Source organism: Globicephala melas, chromosome 13 (assembly GCF_963455315.2).
Source record: "Globicephala melas chromosome 13, mGloMel1.2, whole genome shotgun sequence".
Classification (NCBI taxonomy): Eukaryota; Metazoa; Chordata; class Mammalia; order Artiodactyla; family Delphinidae; genus Globicephala; species Globicephala melas.
The window spans coordinates 71,874,050-71,894,659 of NC_083326.1; the positions used below are offsets into that span (position 1 = coordinate 71,874,050).

Sequence of the window (20,610 nt, forward strand, 5' to 3'; positions counted from 1 at the left end):
CAGCCTGTCCAGCTCATGGGGGACCCACCACCTGCCCTGCGTCCAGCTGCCTAGGTGTGTATCTGGGAGAAGCTCTAAGGCTGTCTGCAAGGACTGCTCACCACTGAATTCCAGAAGATGTGGGTCTGGGATGGCCAGTGACCCCAGCTTAGAGACAGTCACAGGGAACTCTGACCCCAGCATTCTGGTGTGGCTGCAGCTCCCTAAATGCCAGGTCTCAGCTGCGGCTCTCGGGGGCCAGGAGTAACCAGCTGACCACACGCCCACATTGCAGCAGGGTTGAAGCCGCTGATGGCTGGCACACGCCTGGCACAAGGCCACACACAGTCCGGGGGACACAGGCAGGTCGTGGCAGCCACCCCCAGCCTCCTGTCCTGGCGTGACAGGGGAGGGGAGAGTGCCAACACCATGACTGGAGTTCACTTCTAGACCTCTGTTTCTGTACCTTTTGTGCAGCTGCTGTTTTAAAAACTAGTTTAATCTGCTTTTGTTTTGCCCATCCTAACAGTGAAATGATACCTGACCACTTTAGAGCCTGGCGCCGCTGAGAAACACAGAGGAAAAGAAAGGGCTTTATCAGAGGGTCTCCTCGGATCACTATGAAAACTCTTCAGGCATTTGAAAAAGAGTCTGCTTGTGAGAAACAGCCGTCACTGCCAAGGGCAGCTCAGACAATCTCCAGGGATCCTGTGCTGACATCTCTGCTACCGCCTAACAGCCCCCCAGGGAGTACAGTTACATACACGCGACTGTGCACACAGGCAGCTCTGGGGTTCAAGGAACCCACTCTCCCTCCAGAGCTTCGGCAGCCACGGGGGATCTTTTCCACCCTCTGCTTCTGTATCTGTGGGGAAGGTAGTTTCAAGCCCTTTGGGTCAAAGTGGGCTAAGCCTTTTGTGTTGGGCAAATTCTCTGGTGCCACCCTGCAGTCCTACCCATTCTTTTTCTTTTAACATCTTTATTGGAGTATAATTGCTTTACAATGTTATGTTAGTTTCTACTGTATGACAAAGTGAATCAGCTGTATGTATACATATATCCCCATATCCCCTCCCTCTTGCGTCTCCCTCCCACCCTCCCTATCCCACCCCTCTAAGTGGTCACAAAGCACCGAGCTGATCTCCCTGTGCGATGCGGCTCCTTCTCACTAGCTAACTAGTTTACATTTGTCCTACCCATTCTTGATGGGTTAATGATATTTCCTTTGTATAGCTGCAAAATAAAATTGACGTTGAGACTCAGAGCTCCCAGGGTTACTCAGCTGTGTCGCACTGGGGAGAGGCAAGAAGGGGGCCGCTGGGAGCCCAAGACAGACGTGTAGAAAGCCCAGGCTGGAGGGTGCCCTGGGAGGATGTGGGCAGACCTGGACACTCGCCCTTTTTCAGCACCGACGACCCACACCAGGGACTGGAAATGAGGAGAGAAAACGGCACAGAGAGCTACATGGAGCACAGACTGGGGAGCCACAGGCCCAGGTCCGTGGCAGGCGGAGACGAAACGGTCCTTAGGAAACCAGGGCAGCATCTAAACTGCCCTCCTCCGTTAAGTGCAGAGATGTGGAAGAGCCTGGTGAGAGCTACACACGGTGGGCAGAAGGCCACGGAAGACTTCCGCTCAGGGTCTCAACCTGGAGTCAAGAGTGCAGACCAGAGACCAGGACACGTCTGTAACAACTGTGCCAATTCCATCACGTCCCCTTATCTGTTATTGCTGTGAGTCTCCACTAGTCCTGTAATGAGTGACAGTGAGATTTTTACAGTGAAGGAGGGCCTGTGGGTTTATATATATGGGAAGTGGGGACGGGACACGTGGTCAGGGAAACTGGGTCTTTTTAGAGGAAGCACAGCCCTGAAGGATAAAACGGGTGGGTGGGGGTACCTCTAGGGGAAGGAAACGGTCCCCGGTCCCCAGGGCCGGTGCGGCAGGGACAGAGAAGTGGGCGGGGCTTGCGCGGGGGCTGGAGGTGTAGGAAGGAGACAGGCCTGTCCTTTACGGGCTGCAGAACACTAACAAGTGGAGGACGGTGTTCGTGCTCACAGCACCCACGGTGTTCCCGAATCTGAAACAAAATAACCCCAGATGGCCCCTGCAGGGCAGCTGCTCTGATCCCCAGAGGAAGCATGTGTAGATGTGACTCCAGGGGAGAACCCGTGAGCCCGCTGTGGCTGGCGTCATCCCATGCTCTCTCCTGACACTGCATTTGGACCCCCTCTCCTCGCGGGGAGTCCTTTTGGGGGCACCTCATCTCTCTCTTTTTTTGAATAAGGAAACAAAATCTCATGGCAGGAATTTAGAAAAACAAATGTATCATGCTCTCAGCAGGCCAAAGGCTTCTGTAAGGACGAGGGCTTTGTTTTCAAGCTGGAGATGGATAAAAGCGCCCAGTTCCCGGCCCCTATGCCTGGGCGTGGGGGACACTGCATCCGGCCCGACAACAGGAAGGTCCATGTGGTTCCCGCTCACACTCTGAAGCCTCTTGACCCATGTCCCCAGCACAGGAGACCAGCACTGGCCTTAGAGTTGGCACCTGTGCTTGGGCTGTGGCGCAGGCTGGGACAGCGGAGGGGACGCTGGCCTGAGCGCAGAGTGTGCAGCAGAGGCGAGAGGACCCAGGGAGCGGGGACACGCTGAGAACTGAGGCTGGTGCCCAGCGGGCAGAGGAGGGGCAGGGCGCTTCAGAGAGTGGGTGAGAATGAGCACGTGGGCCTGTGTGTAAAGAACGGTCTCAGGGTGCTCGTGTGTCTAACCTTCGTCCATCTAGACTGTGAGCTCCAAGGGAGCAGAGGCCGGTCTCTCCCACTGATGTAGCCCCCACGCCTGGCAGGGCACCTGGCAGGGCACCTGGCAGGACACCTGGCAGGACACCTGGCACACTGAAAGCGTGTGCGAACAAGGGCACACCCCGTGACGGTATGAACAGATTGGTGAACGAGGGGGCACAGGGGACAACGAATGGGAAGGGAATGAGTGGGTCTACACCACAGGTCTACAATAAAAACCCAGTTGTGAGTCCCAGCTCTGTTACTAGGACGGCCTTGGTGTAACCACTCCAGCCTCTTGGGCTTCTGACTCCTTGTTTGTAAAACGCGAGTCATAGGACCGCCTACCCCACGGGGCGAGATGCTTATGAAGCAGGGGGTTAACTGCTCTGTGCTCTCTGAGCAAAGCCACGGAGATGACCTGGAGGGGGCGGGGGGCAGCCTCCTATGAGGCCCTGGTGGCTCGGGCTGAGACGATGGGCACATTCTCCAGGGAGGCAGCTTCCAGCTCAGGGCCAGAGAGCATTGCTGGGATGGATGACACATGGTGGGGGAAGTCCTGCCCCCAAAGGCCCTCAGAAAGGCCGGCCGGCCACTCCAAGAACAAACATAACCGTAACACCGTTGAACGTCTCTTTGCCGCGTGACCAACGGACGGAGCCCCGGCCACTTCTGAGGGCACCTGCCTGGGAGCACCCCAACCTGGAGCCCGGAGCCCTGTGGTCTCCAAGGGGCTCCTCGGAGCTCACCCCTTAAAGCACATCCTGACACAGGTCCTTCCAGATCCAGACTTCCCCACCAGCTGAGGCTACGGGCGCCAGCTTGGACTCATGTCCCTAAGTGAGCTGCAGAAACTCACTCAGAATGCTCCTATGTACTGGGAACGAGGTCATAAAGGAAACACCTTCCCTTTTAGTTCATTTACTTGTGACAAGCAGTGGAGTCCTGGCCACGAGTGTGGAACGAACCCCACACTTCCCCATCACTGGGCCCGTCACCCCAGGTTCTGGTGATGGTTCCCTCCATCCCTGAGCTTACAGGCTCTTTGAGGCCGAGAACCGTGGTTACTATTGCTTCTCTGTTTTCCTGGGCTGAGCCTACTGCCTCATACACAGGAGAAGGCAAATGAATGGTTTGCTTAATGAACGAGCAAATTAATGAATGATGAATAAAGGGCGTCTACTTTAATCCAGTTTTAACAACTTCAGGTTCTGCAATGAGCTCACTCGCATTAACTTATCCTAGAGGTAAGGAGAGTCGTGCACCTTCATTTCGCACACATAACAGGGTCTATGATATAACTAACCTGGCCTCCAGTTATTGGGAAATCCCAAACCTCTCCTCAAGCCTCTGACCCAGGACCCATCAACAAGTACTTGGGAATCCACGGGATATGAATACGGCATAAGGTGCTCGATACGACGCCGATCGATCACATACTTCTACATGGGATGGTCGGCCTGGAGGGCGCCTTCCTGCTTTACCTGGCTGGCTCTTGCTTGTCCTGGGGTGTTCGCCACAGCCGTCACCTCCTTCAGGAAGCCCTCCTGGTTAAGGTGCCCTCCTCTAGGGCACCCCTGATAGGACCCAGGGTTAAATCTCTAAGCACAGTGCAGACCCTGAGCTCTCTGAGAGCAGAGACTGGACCTAGCACAGCACTCGGCACACAAGAGCTAAAATCAGGGGCTCCACCGTTCCCAGTGCCTGATCACCCCATCACCTACCATCACCAGCCCCCGTGGATGTGGGACCCTGAAAACCTTCTTCCAGAAGCAACTCTTGCCCCCATCAGAGAAAGGAGCCGCCGTCCATCAGACTCACCTTTCCTTACTGGAAAAGTCGACTCCCAGCAGGATACTCTCCTCCGTGTCCTGGCGCCCGCTGCTGTCCACCACCACCATGTAGCGGGCCCGCTCAGCCCAGGCGCTCTCCAAGCGCACAGCCTAGACAGGCAGAGATGCTCTTACTGGCCTGCCTTGCCAGATGGTCACCTCTTTCCTTCACCAATCCAAGACCAAAGACTTTTGTTTCTACCTTTCCCCCGTGAGTTTAGGAATTTAGATGAAAACTCCTACGTCTCGTTTATATCCCCAGCATGAAGGATGGTACCTGGCTCAGAGGAGACCCCCAAAGTTTGTTAAAGGGGTTAACAAATGAATTCCAGTGAATGATGATTCCAGCTTAGCACAGACTGACCCAGAGACCTGACACCCCCTTTGTCTGCACCTCTGGGTACCGAGGAGCAGAGCGGGCTTTGGCTTTTGAGAACGGTTTGGGAGAACTTGCTCTGATGTAAGAGCCCCACCCCCCCAAGCCCCTGCTCGTCAAAAAGTCCCTACCAAATTTCACAATTAAAAATTAAAACTTGCCACTCGCGTCTCTTCTTACCAGCTTGATTCTATCTTCACAACGCAGAAGGTTGATCATTACTTGAAGATGTTGAGGCAGGTCCCCTGTTGGATCAATGAAGAAAGTTTAAAAAAGGTCACCCACCCATTTTCTAGGCAGGATAGGTTAGAATAGGCTGATTCCGAGGGTCTGAAAGAAGACCTGGACTTCCCTTAGTCCACTCCTGAATGTTTTGCACGAGGATGGGTGAGACAGTTTATTGCCACGTTTTTAAAAGTTGCTTTTATTTTCTGAAATAATTGCAATACGGGTTGCATAATGAAAATCTGAAAATGAAGACAAGTCTAGAGGAGAAATGTTATTAAATTCAGGCAAACATGACTTTGCGGCGGGGTGGGGGGCAGCAGAAACTATAGACACAGCTGAAGACAGGGATTTGCTAAGGGTTGGTCTGAAGGAAAAAGGACTGGGGGTCATTTCCTGCTTTCAACTCCTACATTTTCCGTAAGAGAGAGACATGACTTCTACAACCAGGAGGGGAAATGTTTAAGTGACTCCATAGCGAGCAGGTACGTGCTGGGTACCCAGAGACATAATCTGATTAAACAGCAATGTCATTTTTTTCTTGCTAAAAATTATGTACTCGTTTGTTTGTACCTCCTTGGTTATTTAAAAGAGGCAGTAATGGGGCTTCCCTGGTGGCGCAGTGGTTGCGAGTCCACCTGCCAATGCAGGGGACGTGGGTTTGTGCCCCGGTCCGGGAAGTTCCCACATGCCTTGGAGCGGCTGGGTCCGTGAGCCATGGCCGCTGAGCCTGCGTGTCCGGAGCCTGTGCTCCTCAATGGGAGAGGCCACAGCAGTGAGAGGCCCGCGTAGCACAAAAAAAAAGAGGCAGTAATCCAGAGTCAGCTTTTGAACATCTCTGAGCGGCCCCAGGGTCCCAGGGGTGCCTCTGGGCTATAGGGACGGGAGGAAAGGTTCTCTGAGGCAGTGAGTCTCCACAGCTACGCAGGATCCACCTCACCGAAGAAGGGCTGTGTGTCCCAGGCACAGGGGCCCCCGTACCTGAGCTTCGTAACTAGCAAGGAGCGAGGGTGGCTCTAGTGCCACTTTTTTCCTAGCTTGTGTATTTCAAAAAAAAAATGTCTGCATGGGGTTCTTTCTGAAGAAATGGTTCATCTGTAAAGATGTTGATCTAGAAGAAAGTGCAGGGAGTAACTCATAGAAAATCCATATTCATTTCAATTTATGCAACACCCTGAAGAAAGAGAATTATCTTTAAAAAAAAAAAATTACCCTATAGATCACAATTAGAACCCCAGAGGAATCAATCCATTGGATGGGTTCCTTTTGCAAAAGCATCCTTTGAATTTTAGGGGAGATTGACAAATGATGTCCAAATGGTACTTCCTGCCTCAGAGAGGAATCAGGTCGTTGGAAACGTGCCCCCTCGTCTGTTCTCTTACAGGATCCCACAGTGGAAGACACCCTACACTGGCACCACGTCCTATGAGGGACGACTTGGAGGTAACGGTCCCTGTTCCCATCTTGTCCCCAACAGCACCCTCACCTGTCGTGTCACCAGCGTGATTGGGATGGCACACAACCACCATGGCTGGTTCTGGGCCCACCTGGGCCCCACCCCCACCCCCACGATCCACTCCGAATCGCAGCAGCGCACAGACGAAAGCAGAAACCAACCCCTTAACTGATGAGTGGCTCAGTGAAAGGGACGTTTTCCACACAGTGGGACTGTCTGCTGAGATGTGCAATTGCTGACAGAGAAAAATCCCAACCCCGGCCTGGTAGCCACACACAGTCTCTGTACGTTCAAGTGTCCAGTAAGCAAAAAAAAAAGGTACGTTCAAGTGTCCAGTAAGCAAAAAAAAAAAAAAGGCAGAGAATGTGAGCCTAAAGCATAGGTCAGCCCTGGAAAGAGTGAGGCTCAGCCTGACTGGACTGGCTGACATGAGCTGAATTACTTGACATGGACAGAGTGAACCCTCCACTGTACTCGGCTCAGCATGGGGCTTCGCTTAGGGGACTGTGGGTCGTCCAGGGGACTTGACGTGAAGTCTAGTCTGTGCCTGCCCCAGGGTCTACTGAGCATCTGTGGACAGTGGGCGCCCCCCGTCTCTTGGAGTTCACCAGCCCTCCTAGACCCTAGGGCAGAAGAGCCAGCACACTAGGCTTCCTTCCTACTCCCGTGTACATGCCAGAGATGTGCCAACCAGCAGGACTTAGGGTTTTTACACGACGGTTTTGCAGTCACACACAGGCTCACACACAGTACGAAAATATTCTTTGAATTAGAGGAAGGAGACATTTCATACTTAGGGAACAAAGCTGAGCACTGGCTTTGTTTACGGGTTATGGTTAAGACACAAGCAACAGTTACACTCTTAACAGGGCAGAACCGTTAGCAAATTCAAGAACGAAGGTTCTGTTCATAGTGGTATTGTACCAGCAGTCACCGTAGCAATAATTACAGCAATGTACGCTGAGCACCTAAGAGAAGGTAAGTCTGTTTATGTGCGTAAATTTTAAATTCCACGACGTCTGAGTTACCAATATTTGATGCCCGTTGTAAAGATTAGGAAACCGAGGCTTAGAAGTTGACGATGAAGGTTCTGTACGGCTGTCGAACTGGGATCAGAAGCCACGTCTGTCTGGCTCCAAAGCAAATATTCTTTCCATGAAACACACTGTCTCCTTGGGCAGGAAGATCGTTTCCTTAGCTTAAAACAGACCTAAATCTTGATTATAAACATCAGTACGTGAAAATATTGACTGAGCCTTCGTGTTTGCTATAAAATGCAAGATAGGAAGTTCTAACCTAAGCACTCAGCTCCCAAATGAGGCTGGATGACTTGAGGTGAGACAAACAAGATGATCCAAGTGACAAAAAAAAACTGGCCCCAACTGCTAGCTGCTTTGACCTGCCATTGTTCTGAAAGGCAGAGGCCTTTCCAGCTCCTACTCTGACACGTGCTGCCCGTTCAAGAAGTTCCTGCAGAGGCTCCCCACCAGCTACAAAGATCCACTTGTACGCAAGTGTTTCCTGAACTCCTCTCTCCAAACTGCCTTCAGGTTCAGAGTCAAGTCACCTAAGAAAACCAGTCTTGTTACTTTGCACGCATCTCTTATGTGCTTCCTTTTGGACCTCAATTAATACTCAGTTTGATCCCCACTTTATCACTTCTGTCTACTTCCAAAAAAACAAACCCACCGTTAAAGAATAAAGACTTCCCACTCCAGTACATGCCCAAGGCTCGTAAAGAAATTCCCCAAATGAGAGTTTTCCAAAAGCTCAGAGAAATGACGTACTAGGCACGTAGGACCCCAGGGTGGTTATTTTCAAGGGGACCACATCTGGCTATAAGGCGTTCTGGTGCATTTGTTAAAAAGTCGTCCTGTAACTTAAAATCTGCAGTTAACTGATACACTGGGTAGGAAATCTTTATATCCAAACAGAAAGCTGCTGACCTTCTTACGTAGACACCGTGGCCAAAGGGTCGCCGGCTCCCGGTGCCATCTGGAAAACGTGCGTCCCTGCTCGAGAGCCTCTCCCTGCAGCTGTCATTACAAGCCTGTGCTCCACTATTTCCCTGGCCTTGAAAACCAGCAAAGTGCTCACCACCAGTAATGGAGGGTTCCTCTGTGGCCCAGAAAATAAGTCCCAGGGTAAGAGCGTCAATTTAGAGCCATCACCTGCATGCTTGTGGGGATGCTGAAGACTCCGCTGGCCTTGAGGGCTGCTTCCCTGTTGTAAGAAGAGGGCTGCTCCTTTCACCATGAAAAAACTCTCACTTAAGCTGCGGGGGGGAAAAAACCAGAGCGCAGTTAGGCTGGAATTCACAGAGGAGAATGGGCAGAGACACGCTGCAGAGGAAAGGCTGGAGAGTGGCACGTAAAGTGCAAATGGGATAAAATAGCTTCTATAGTAATTTCACACCATACTCCCCCCAAACCTTTGCTACAAGCCTGCTGCTGGAGAGTTTACGTGATAAAATAATGCTTCGGCTAAAACACCCAAGGTTCTCCGTGGGCTCCTCCAGAGCTAGGAGCCCCATCCTGCAGGATGCTGTAAAGGGACCACTCTGTAATACAACATCTTCTAAAAATAGAGACCAGCTCTCTGATGAGCAGAGGGTGGCTCCCTTCTTGAATTTTTCGTACTCTTGCTGTTGATCTTTGCTTCTAACTCTCTGAACTTTTAACAACCTCACTGCTTCTTGGTGTCTTCCCTTTACAGAATACAAGGAAGATGAAATCAACTTTCACTATCTGTTTGCATCTTAAGAAAAGTGGGTGGCTATTGACCAGTTTAACTTAGTCAAGCTTGCTGTGTGGAAAACCTGTAGAAAATCTCAAGTTGACCCAATGAATTTCTCAGCAGAATGAATCTTTGGTCTTTGTTATTTTAATAAAAGCAATCACATTTATATTCAACATATAATTTTAAAAATTACAATAAAAAATTTCACTTTCACGATTTGGGTACCAAAACAAAATCTTTATCTTATGCAGAAATTAAGACTGTGTAAACCAATGGACTGTATTAGCTATTAATTACCACCAATTATTTAAAAATAACATCATCTCTGAAAACTACACATAAGACACACCAAAATTAAGTGTTTTTTTTCTGTGGGGGGAGGGTTGTACCACCTATAATTATCTTCTATTTCTTAGCATCTTCCAAACTTACTATATTGAGCAAATATTAACTTTTATAAATGATTTTTTAATTTTCAAAGTAATATAAACATGTACTATACTTTACAATGCAAAAACATTTCATGTTTATTAATTTTGTAAAAGAAGATCACAAATTATAGGGAACTATACAAATCATTCATTCTCTCTTCAGCAACCAATAAACAATTTGATTTGAAAAAAAAATCTCTAAGTAACAGAAGTGCTATTTTTTTTTTAATAGAAAGCAAAGCAATTCCTGACAGAAACACAAGGACATTTTCTGTAATATAAAACAGCAAAATCACCACTGCCCCAGACAGCTAATGTAAGTAGTTAAACACTCTCATCCTGGACTGAAAAACTCAGCTAAGTCTAAAATACAACCCTAGGAGCTAAGAAAACTCACCACATGGACTAGCATTTAAGTCAGCAGCTCCTGGAACTGAAAAATGGTTATCTTCCATACTATGAAGTCCATAATAAAATCTGTTCATTTTTCTGGTTAAATTCTCACGCTAAAAATCATGACGGCTCAAATACCAAATATGAAGGTTTCAGTTCTGCCCCTCTCATCCAGGCCTTTGAGTTACGGACAACTTGGCTTTCTCTCCTTCCTAAAGGCAACGCTTTACATATGGACAGCACTTCTGCATCTACCATCATGCATGTACTGCCAAGTCATCCTTTCCACTCTGTGAGTCCCGTATCTGTGCTGCAAGTTTCAAGTGTTGAGGAGCCCAGGACTATAAATAATGGAAGAAACGAGAAGCACCCTTTCTGTGAGGCTCACTTACCCACGGGAGACAAAAAGCTCTTCAGCATCCATTGGCCAACAGAAAATCCAGGTTGTCTAGTTTTAGCAAATTGCAGACTTACCCAACACTTTTCCACCCCCGAAACGTATCACCCACTCCTTCCTTAAAACCCTACAACTGAGTTTGCTTTCAGAACTATGCTGTTTTAGATAGACACGGATCACTTACTACCTATTCTCATCACTGTCTGAAAGACTCCAAAACACATGAAACTTCAAACAACAATCAGTTCATCGAAGCAGCTGGGGGAAAAAAATCTTTGCAAGGCATCATCAACCTGTTTTTGTTCATGAGTTTAAAAAAAAAAAAAAGGAAAAAAAAAAAATCCATACTGACCAGAAACCTGAGCCCTCTGGAAACAGCCAGCCATTGACCGTGACCTTTGCCTTGGAAATCATGGGCAAAAATTCCCCTTGGTTTCCCTTACATTTCCTTGGGGGAAAAAAAAAAAAAAAGGAACAATGCAAAAGCATAGGCTGGTTTTATCCCATGATCACTTACAAGGCCAGTTGTTCCTCAGTGTTCCTGAGGCCAATACGGAATCACAGCCTCCCAGCTACACGTGAAGTCAGGGGGCTGTGTGGACGGGGGCCCTGAACACTGTGCCTCTGTCCTCCTCCCGAAATTAGTCACAGGCGTTTACTGTAAAGAGGAGATTTGAAGCTGCAGGGAAGCTCAGAGAACAACACATCATCCCAAGCCCGCGAGATGGTCCTGCATCTGCAGAGACAGTAAGCAGATACAGCACGAGGAAAACCTCACTGGATGACTCTCGGAGGCGAGAGGCCACAGAGCACGGCAGTCATGGGACTTAGGAAAACGAGACACAGATATTCTTTATGACCCTGTTTCCCGTCTTCTGCTCTGAGCTCACTCTGGGCCCAGAGCCTCCTGCGCCCTGTGGGCGGCTGACGTGAACACTCTCTCCCAGCCAGGGGCCAGGGCTCTGATAGGAGAGGCGCAGAACCCGATTCAATCCATCAGTCTCAAGACACCCCGCCGGGGAAGGCAGTCCCTTACGAAATCCATTTCGGGGTTGGGGGTGGGGGGCACTCGTACTTTACTAGGTTCTGGGGACAAGGAAACCAACTCACAAACCACCCATCCCAACTATGGAGAAATCAGCCTTCTGCCCAAAGATGCTGGTGCCCTGAAGAGAGCGACTAAAGCTCCAGGAGGTCAGACCCAGGCAAACAAAATGGAAAAGTCCTGACGGCGGATTAAGAACAAGTTCAGCCCCTGGCCTCCCTCCTCCATCCTCACCGCTTTTATCTCCACAATACAGATATGTCTCAGACCCCGGTTTTAGGAGATGACACGGGCTCATAATTTCTGCAGGGCACTGCAGACAGACAGGATCCTCCAGAAAACCCCAGCCCTCAGAGCAGCAACAGTCAGTGTCATCCAGAAACCAAGACACGGCAGGGGCGGGTGGGGGGGGGGCCAGAAATCAGCGGTGGCGATACTTACTAACTTGGGCTGGAAACCTCTGAAGAGCAGAAGTAGGGAGCTGGCTGGCTGGAGGTGCAGACGTCAGTACAACAGAAAAGGTCCGGGACTGCCGTGGTCACATCATGAATTGAACTGCCCCCAGCCCCTGCCTTTCCCGCCCTCCAGAGAAGGATAAACGTCTGAAGAAGAGGCTGGACGGAGCCGTCCAGGAAAGCAGAGTCCCGGTCCCGATGGCGTTCCCACCCAGACGGCAAATGGCTCTGGTGGAACTCTCGTCCTTCCCTGATATTTGGGTTTAAAAAGGCCCTTGTCCCTGCACATCCTGATGAAAGAGGGCCATTCACAGGGAGCAAAACAGCTGAAGTTCCTCTAATCACTTTACTCCTACGGCTTTGCAGTGGGCCTTGGGAATGAGCAGCAGGGTGTGTATTAGAAACCGCGAGGAAAAACAGCTTGTGGCCCAGTAACCCGCCCCGAGCCATGAGGACCCCATCCTTGTTCAAACCGTCACATATCACCAACCATTCACCCAACAGTGACCGTGGGCAGCGGCCACCGTTAGTTATTGGGTGTTTTCACAAGCACCGTTTCATTCTGGAAATCCTTCGGTCGTGCTAATCACTCCTGGAGGAGGCAAATCTGGGGTGTGGGGGACGGCATTCCAGGTAGAGGTCAGCAGGTGCTCTGAGAACCTCAAACAAGGGGCGCAGGGCAGGCTGCAGCGGGAAAGCAGGTGCCGGCCCCGGAGGGTGCGGGCCGGGACTCCGAAACCCACCCAGCGGGAGCAGCTGGAAATAAAGTCAGCGTGCAACCAACCACAGTGCAGGGCAGGATGAGATGAGTCCCCTGCCAGAGGAACCCTGTAGGGCTGGGAAAAGGAAATGTCTAAGTGATGGGTTCTGGAACATTCTGTGAAGGAAGGGCACTGAGTAGACTTCTGGGAGGGCCTCGTCTGGAAGGTTCTCCCAGCTCCCAGATGATCGATTAATCCTCACACAAGAGGATTAAGTGAAACATACACTACGATTATGCTTATTTTGCAGTTGAGGAAACTTCAGCTGCAGGAGCGTAATCTTTACAAGATGGGATGAGACCCACTTCTCTCAGGCCCACGCCCACCTTCTTAACCCCTGGAACGCCCTCGCCTCTGCCCGTCCAGAGTGAGAATCAGAGCGGAGACCCTGCAGCCACCTCTGCCCTGCCTGCCCTGACGGCCAAGCTCAGCATCACCAAGGAGTAAGGACAGGACCCATCCCCAGTCCTCCTTCCCAGCACGTGACTGCATCAGAGGCGCGGGAAAGATGCAGGGAAACATCCTCAGAGAGAGAAGACTGGGCATCAGCCCCCGGGGGGCAAGCAGCAGGGCTGCCACCATCACAGTAATGGGCCAGGACACATCAATCGGTCCTTCTGGACTGAATGGGGATCCTGGGGGGCTGGAGGGGGGGGGAGCAGCACAGCCATGCTGGTCAAGAAGCTGCTTCTCAGCAAGAGCACCGCCACTGCCCGAGCGCCCACCACGTGGTAGAGGCCACACGAGGCTCTCAGCTGTGCCACCCTGTCTAATTCCCAAGCTCTGCGGGGAAGGCCTTCTTTCCTCTCTGACAAATGAAGGAAGCCAGCCCAGCTCCTGAAAGCATCCCGGGGAGAGCCTGGGCAACCTCATCTTCAACCAAGGCCCCTGGGGACTCTGGTACACATGGAAGTTCTAAGAAAATACAAGGCACTGGTCTGGGAATCCATATTTCCGGGTTCTAATGCTTGGTCTATTCTGGGTACGTTCTGATATTCACTTACAGGGCTCTCTGTTCATTCATTCGAATAGCCGAGCATTTGCAGACTAAGGAGAACCACGCTAAGCCAGGCCTTAAGGGATGGGGCTGTGTGTGGGCAGTGTGGATGCGTGCCAGGCCACTTAGAAACATAATTCCTGAAGAAGGGAAACATCAGGTGCAGAAACATCACACTACAGAACAGGACACTAACGCTCCTCATTTCCAACTCTGGCCATACATCGGAAGAACCTAGGAAACTTTTCCTTCTGTTTTTTTTTCTTTGCGGTACGCGGGCCTCTCACTGTTGTGGCCTCTCCTGTTGCGGAGCACAGGCTCCGGACGCGCAGGCTCAGCGGCCATGGCTCACGGGCCCAGCCGCTCCGCGGCATGTGGGATCTTCCCGGACCGGGGCACGAACCCGTGTCGCCCGCATCGGCAGGCGGACTCCCAACCACTGCGCCACCAGGGAAGCCCGAAACTTTTAAAACATATTCACGTCCAGGTCTAACGTCAGACAATTCTAGTTCAGAAGGTCTGTGACGAGTCCTCAGCATCTGCTTTTTTAAAAGTCCCAGAAATTGTCCCAACGCACATCCAGGGCTAAGAACCCCTGAACTTAACAGTAACAGAAGACACAGAGGAAACTGGCTCCCCTTGTGGCCTTCATAAGAGTACCTTACACACGGTAGGTACATGATAAATGTTTCTGCTGGTGGAAGATAACACCAATAAAAACGTGTGGTCCTCTCGGAAGGAGATTAACACAATCAGGTGCAATGTAGGGAGGTCACACTAGGTCAAAAAAACAAAATAATACCCTCCTTGGAAGCAGCAAAACAGGTTAGCAGATAATTGCACGTGCCCTTCTTCTACCAATACTGTCAGACTCACAGGTGTTCCTGCCCTTGAAAGGCAGCCCGGCATTACAGTCATCTGAGGTGACAATCATAACGAGGGATCAGACCTCTGATAAGCTCTGCTGTTGACAAAGCACTCTGGCTAACGTCAGCCTATTTGATCTTCATGAAGCTCTCCCATGCAGGCTGAGCGGGCATTGTTATACTCATTTTATAGATGACGAAACAGGAAGTTATTAACCGGTTATGATTTTAGGATTTCTGATGCTACCTCTTGCAAAAAAAAAAAAAAACCCCAGAGAAAATGAGCATAAAAGTATAGGCTCGGGCTTCCCTGGTGGTGCAGTGGTTGAGAGTCCGGTTGAGAGTTCGTGCCCCGGTCCGGGAAGATCCCACATGCCGCGGAGCGGCTGGGCCCGTAAGCCATGGCCGCTGAGCCTGCGCGTCCGGAGCCTGTGCTCCGCAACGGGAGAGGCCACAAGAGTGAGAGGCCCGCGTACCGCAAAAAAAAAAAGAAAGTATAGGCTCAAAAAAGGATAGAAATTAAGACAACATTGTAAATCAACTATACTTCAAAAAAAAAGATTCAAATTGACTGGCCTGGTTGAAACGAACTGAACTATTGATACTTTTGCGTGGATAGAATTAACTCTCGATCGCACTCAGCTCTGCCCAGTGATTACTGAGTAGACTGGTTTGTCCAGTGGACTTGACGATAATTCAAGAAAAAAATGGAATGCATATAAAGTTGTCACTACAGAAAAGGTGGTGCCCGTGAACACTCCCAAGAGGAGCTTCCATTAATTCCATCTAGGTTAAATACTGACTGTGCCCCTACCGTGCCTGGTCAGTGCTAAACCCTGGGAATTCAAAGTGAAACAGAAACGGTTTCTGCCCCGGAGCAACAGCACAGTCTAGTGGGTCAGACAGACGCAGGACAGTACCTGCAATGTAGCGCAGCAGGTCCCACGACGCAGGGATGTATAAGGTGCCATATATGCACACGCACGCGTGCACACACACATACACACACACACTCAGGAGGGAGGGATGCCCAGCCCAGCCGGGGGGTCCAGGGAGATCTCCCTGAAACACCACCAAGCTGGGCCTCAAAGGACCTGTAAACAGGGACAAAGAGAGCAAGGAGCAGGAGAGTAGGAAGATTCTGCTACACGTGCCCTCCAGGGAACAGGGGAGGAGGATCTGGTCTCTGTGGTAAGAGGTTCCACTGAGAATTCATAAATGTCTATTCAGGTTTATAAGTCAGTTCCTTATAAGTCTGGTTAGCATGAGTTGCTTTCTCAGAACTTGATCACCCCTGGGTGAACTAATATTCCAGTTTCAGAACGTGCAAAGCTAAGAATCAAACCCTGGGCGAGTTATTGAGCCAGAAGTTCTCAGCACCCGAAGGCCTAGTAGCCACTCATCGAGGGTTATTTTAAGTAAGTCAACGATACCTCCAATCCGAATGGGGCTTCATAATTTACAGAGAGCTTGCCCCTACATTTCTTCACTTAATTCTTACAATGCCACTTTTCTGATGAAAGAACCAAAACAGAGAAGATAGACGACGTGTCTGCCGTCGTACGGCCCATAAGGGGCCGGACGAGATTGACAGGCTTCAAGTTCAGGGCTCTTCCTGTAGAATCCCGAGGTCAGACGGCAGGACGGTGTGACCTGCAGCCACAGGAGCAGCAGGGAGAGCTGGATGGATGCAAGTCTACCTTAAAACCACTCCTGGCGATGGTTTAGATGGATCCAGAGCCCCCTTCCTACCAAAATGAAGTTTGTAAAGATGCAAAGGAGACGGAAGACCTGTACGTGGAGTAAGGTAAGCGGCCTGCAGGTGGAAATGGAAAACTCTCTTCACTGCTCTCCCATGGGTGCCTCCCTCATTTTCAACTCAAGTTCAAAAGTCACAAAGACCCCGGGCTGTGCCGAGGCCTTATTTTTATTTTGTCCTTTACGGGGCATTCAGCAAGGCCTTGTCCCATGTGCCATTCTTGGGGGCCTAAGCAAACAACTCACCTGACACACTGATCAGCTAGAGCCCCCCAAAAGCTCCCCTCCACACAGGATGCTGAGAGCAGGGAAACTCCAGCTCTGCAGGGCCTTCTACTCAGGGAATGGGGTCACTGGCAAGAAATGCTGGCAGGGCTTGTTACAAATGTCTTTGCTGCTGGGCCATGTATTGTTTGGCTAGAAGGCGTAGGCTTCTCTCAGAGAGAAGGAATGTCCAGAAGTATTTTGGACAGTAAGAGACATTCTCTGCAGCCAGCTACACAGCACTCCTTCCTACCATGGGTAGGAGCAAGCAGCCGAATATACCAACAAGCTCGCAGAATCGGGACTTGCCCCCCCCAACCCCCCGGAAAAGCGAGACAGCAAATAACACACCTTGGATTGGCTTCACAAACCGTGGGATAGCTCCTCGATGGCCCCCAAGAGCCCTCAGGCCCCGTGTGTGGAAGCCGGAGCCAGTGTATCTTCCCGTGAACGTCTGGTACACCGGCATCTAAGCCCCCTTCGTGAGCGCAGAGGGAGAAAGGCCACACTGTGCAGGAAACGCAATGGCAGCAGAGGCAACCTAGCCAGCCAGAAACAACAGGCACACGAAGGAAATGTTTTTGAAATAACTCAAAAATTCCAAGAACGAATTGTGTCAACTGTCCCCGGTTCTCGGCCCTTTCTTTGGGATGCAGCCCATCCCATATTCATGGGTCGCCAAGCCCTAACCTTTCCAGGGCGCCCTTTCCTTCCCAGTCCCCCAGCCCCGTAAGCCATGCGACGTCCACTCACTGTGTGCCCGGCTCTGTGCTTGGTCCTCAGGGTCCCTGCAGGGCAGTGCTTTCCCAGAGAAAAGACATCTTCTCCACCTGTGCCGTCCAATACGGCAGCCACCAGCCATAGAGGCCTATGTTCTGAACACTCGAAATGCGATGAGTGTGACTGATGAGCTGAATTTGTCATTTTATTTGATTTTAATTAAATCTGAATTAGCCACGTGCAGCTACCAGCTATGATATGGGACAGCACAGCTGTACCGGGAGCTTGCAGCCTAACGAGAGTCAGGGCAGAGAACAGAGGACCCCGTGCCTTAGTTCCCAGCCACTGCTCTTGTTACATTATGTCCCAGCTCCAGAACGTCCAATGATGCAGCATTATCTATAGAACCCAGAGTCCTTGTGCTTGCTTTGTACAGCAGCCAGTTAGCCATGCCATGTCGCTAACTAAATTTCAGTCATCCAGCACTCTCGGACCTCAGGGAGCTTATAATGCAATCAGTGAAAGTGATTTATAATAAAGAGCTTCCTTGTATCAGCTCTTACACGAGTCCTCCCACACTCCATGCGATCTCTGCTCCATCCCCGTCTATGTCATTGTCATCATCAACTCTTCTACTCTGGGTCTCTAGCACAGTCTCCTCTCTCCTGATTGCCTCCCCACGTCCTGTCCACCTTCCAACGTTCACGCCTTCTCCAGGAAGTCCTCCCTCACCACCCTAGCTGCAAGCCATGCTCTTCCCTTTCGACATGTTACAGCACCTTCTCTCACCGTGCTGGTGAAGAACCTGAGGCTCAGAGGGTAAGTCACTCATCCAAGGTCATATATTTAGAAAGGGATAGGAACCCAAGGCCCCAAACTACGTTCCTGGACCTATTTACCTACTAACTGGTGGCGATGTTATCTTCACACCAGTATATTTTAACTTCACAATGGGACTCCAGGGCCAGGACACACGTAATTTTTTAAGTCTCTCTCCCTGCCTGACAGATAATAGAGTCGATACTCAGAAGTAAATGCTCATAAACTGGCCGAGCTGTACCCTTCTCCAGCCTCAAAGCATTTTGTGACTAACTCACCTTGGTCACCTCTGAGCAGCTGCAACAGTGGACGCTCAGCACACACAGGATGAACAGGACAGATAAGACTCACAGATAACAGAGAACAAACCAGTGGTTACCAGCGGGGAGACGGGCAGAGGGAGGGGCAATATAAGGGCAGGGGATCAAGAGGTACAAACTACTACGTTATGCAATAAGCTACAAAGATATACAGTACGACACAGGGAATATAGCCAATAGCTTTTAAAACTATAAATGGAGTACAACCTTTAAAAATTGTGAATCACTATATTGTAACCTGTAACTTATATTATACATCGACTATACTTCAATAAAAAAATAAAGGGCTTCCCTGGTGGTGCAGTGGTTGACAGTCCGCCTGCCGATGCAGGGGACACAGGTTCGTGTCCCGGTCCAGGAAGCTCCCACATGCCACGGAGCGGCTGGGCCCGTGAGCCATGGGCGCTGAGCCTGCGCGTCCGGAGCCTGTGCTCCGCAACGGGAGAGGCCACAACAGTGAGAGGCCCGCGTACCAGAAAAAATAAAAAATAAAAAAATAAATTAAAAAGATGCCCTATTACTCAACTAAAACATGTAACCTGGGAAAATAGTTCTCAAGCTTCAATCAATTATCAGACACCTCTAACTAAGCATTACAACCTCTGGAAAAAACAAAAGACTCACTGCATAAATGCAGTTACAGTCATGTCCTCTTGGCAACGAAGTGTTTCAAACAACACAACTAAGTTCTCCTCATCACTGGAGTCCTGAGAGCCAAGGCTACGACTTCTCCGTCTCTGGACGCCCCTCAGATGTGCACTCAGTAAATATAAAACCGATAAGAAACATCTTTGCCGTGTGTCATGCTGGGCGTGTCATACATATTAACCTAATATTAACCTAATCCTCAGCATCCACCTACGGGGAAACTGCAGCTCAGAGACATCAAGTCGCTTGTCCAAATTCATGTGGCCGAAAAGCGGAAAAGGCAGGAGAAGACACCAGGAGTCTCACCTGTAAGCATTTCAAACCTCTGCCAAATTGACACCCATGGGGAAACACAGAGTGAAGAAAGTAAGTCTGCTTCTCTTCCCCAACAATTCAGACCGAAAACCATCTGGTGGGCAGAGCAAGGCAGGCCTCTGGGTTAGGGAGAGGGTGTGCTGAGCAGCGGAGAGGTGGCTGCAGACAGGGGGGTTGATCAGACAAGTAAACACTTTAGGGACAATGGGAGCCAGGTTCCTATCAGAAAAGGGATTACAGGGGCTTCCCTGGTGGCGCAGTGGTTAAGAATCCGCCTGCCAATGCAAGGGACACGGGTTCGAGCCCTGGTCTGGGAAGATCCCACATGCAGCAGAGCAACAACGCCCGTGCGCCACAACTACTGAGCCTGCACTCTAGAGCCCGCAAGCCACAACTACTGAAGCCCGCGCGCCTAGAGCCCGTGCTCCACAACAAGAGAAGCCACCGCAATGAGAAGCCCATGCACCACAACAAAGAGTAGCCCCTGCTCGCCGCGACTAGAGAAAGCCCATGTGCAGCAACAAAGACCCAATGCAGCCAAAAATAAAAATAAATAAAACAAATAAATTTATTTTAAAAAAAAAAGAAAGAAAAGGGATTACAAATATGGAGAGAGAAAAAACTAGAATGAACCCAGAGATGTTGGATCAGAATTGAAGGTATTAGCTTGAATTCATGGTTTTCAATATATTTAAATAGAGAAAAAAATACAGATGCAAACGTGTGTGTGCACGTGTGTGCTTGTGTGTGCACGTACCTCCACATATCCCCTAATTCTGCCCACTGAAGGGGTCTGTGGAGAGCAATGCCCCCAACAGTAATAATAAGTACACTTACCTCAGCTTCTTTGTTTTCCAGATTAATTTGGTATAATTTTATTTCTTCAAAACAAAAGTCCCTAATTAATATTGTTTGTTTTTAGAGAGTAGAAAGAGCTTCAAGGAATCTTTATATAGAGTACATGAAAAAAAATGTAATATTTTCTGCTTTTTTAACTTAGTGGACATTTAGTTCTCAGATATGCCCATGGATCA

The 20,610-nt window shown here is 50.0% G+C and overlaps 1 protein-coding gene across 6 annotated transcripts in view; it reads right to left on the reverse strand.

Moving 5' to 3' along the window:
- Positions 1-20,610, reverse strand: part of SSH1 (slingshot protein phosphatase 1) — a 102,045-nt gene that overhangs the window by 26,478 nt on the left and 54,957 nt on the right. For all 6 annotated transcript variants that reach the window (XR_009566347.1, XR_009566346.1, XM_030860638.3 and 3 more), the window contains exons 3-5: positions 8,820-8,923; positions 5,148-5,212; positions 4,581-4,702 (exon numbers count right to left, since the gene is read on the reverse strand). Coding sequence is in view for 4 of the 6 variants with exons in the window: in XM_030860638.3 (XP_030716498.2) it covers positions 4,581-4,702; positions 5,148-5,212; positions 8,820-8,923 (291 nt within the window). In the remaining 2 variants the exon portion in view is untranslated. The remainder of the gene's footprint in view (positions 1-4,580; positions 4,703-5,147; positions 5,213-8,819; positions 8,924-20,610) is intronic.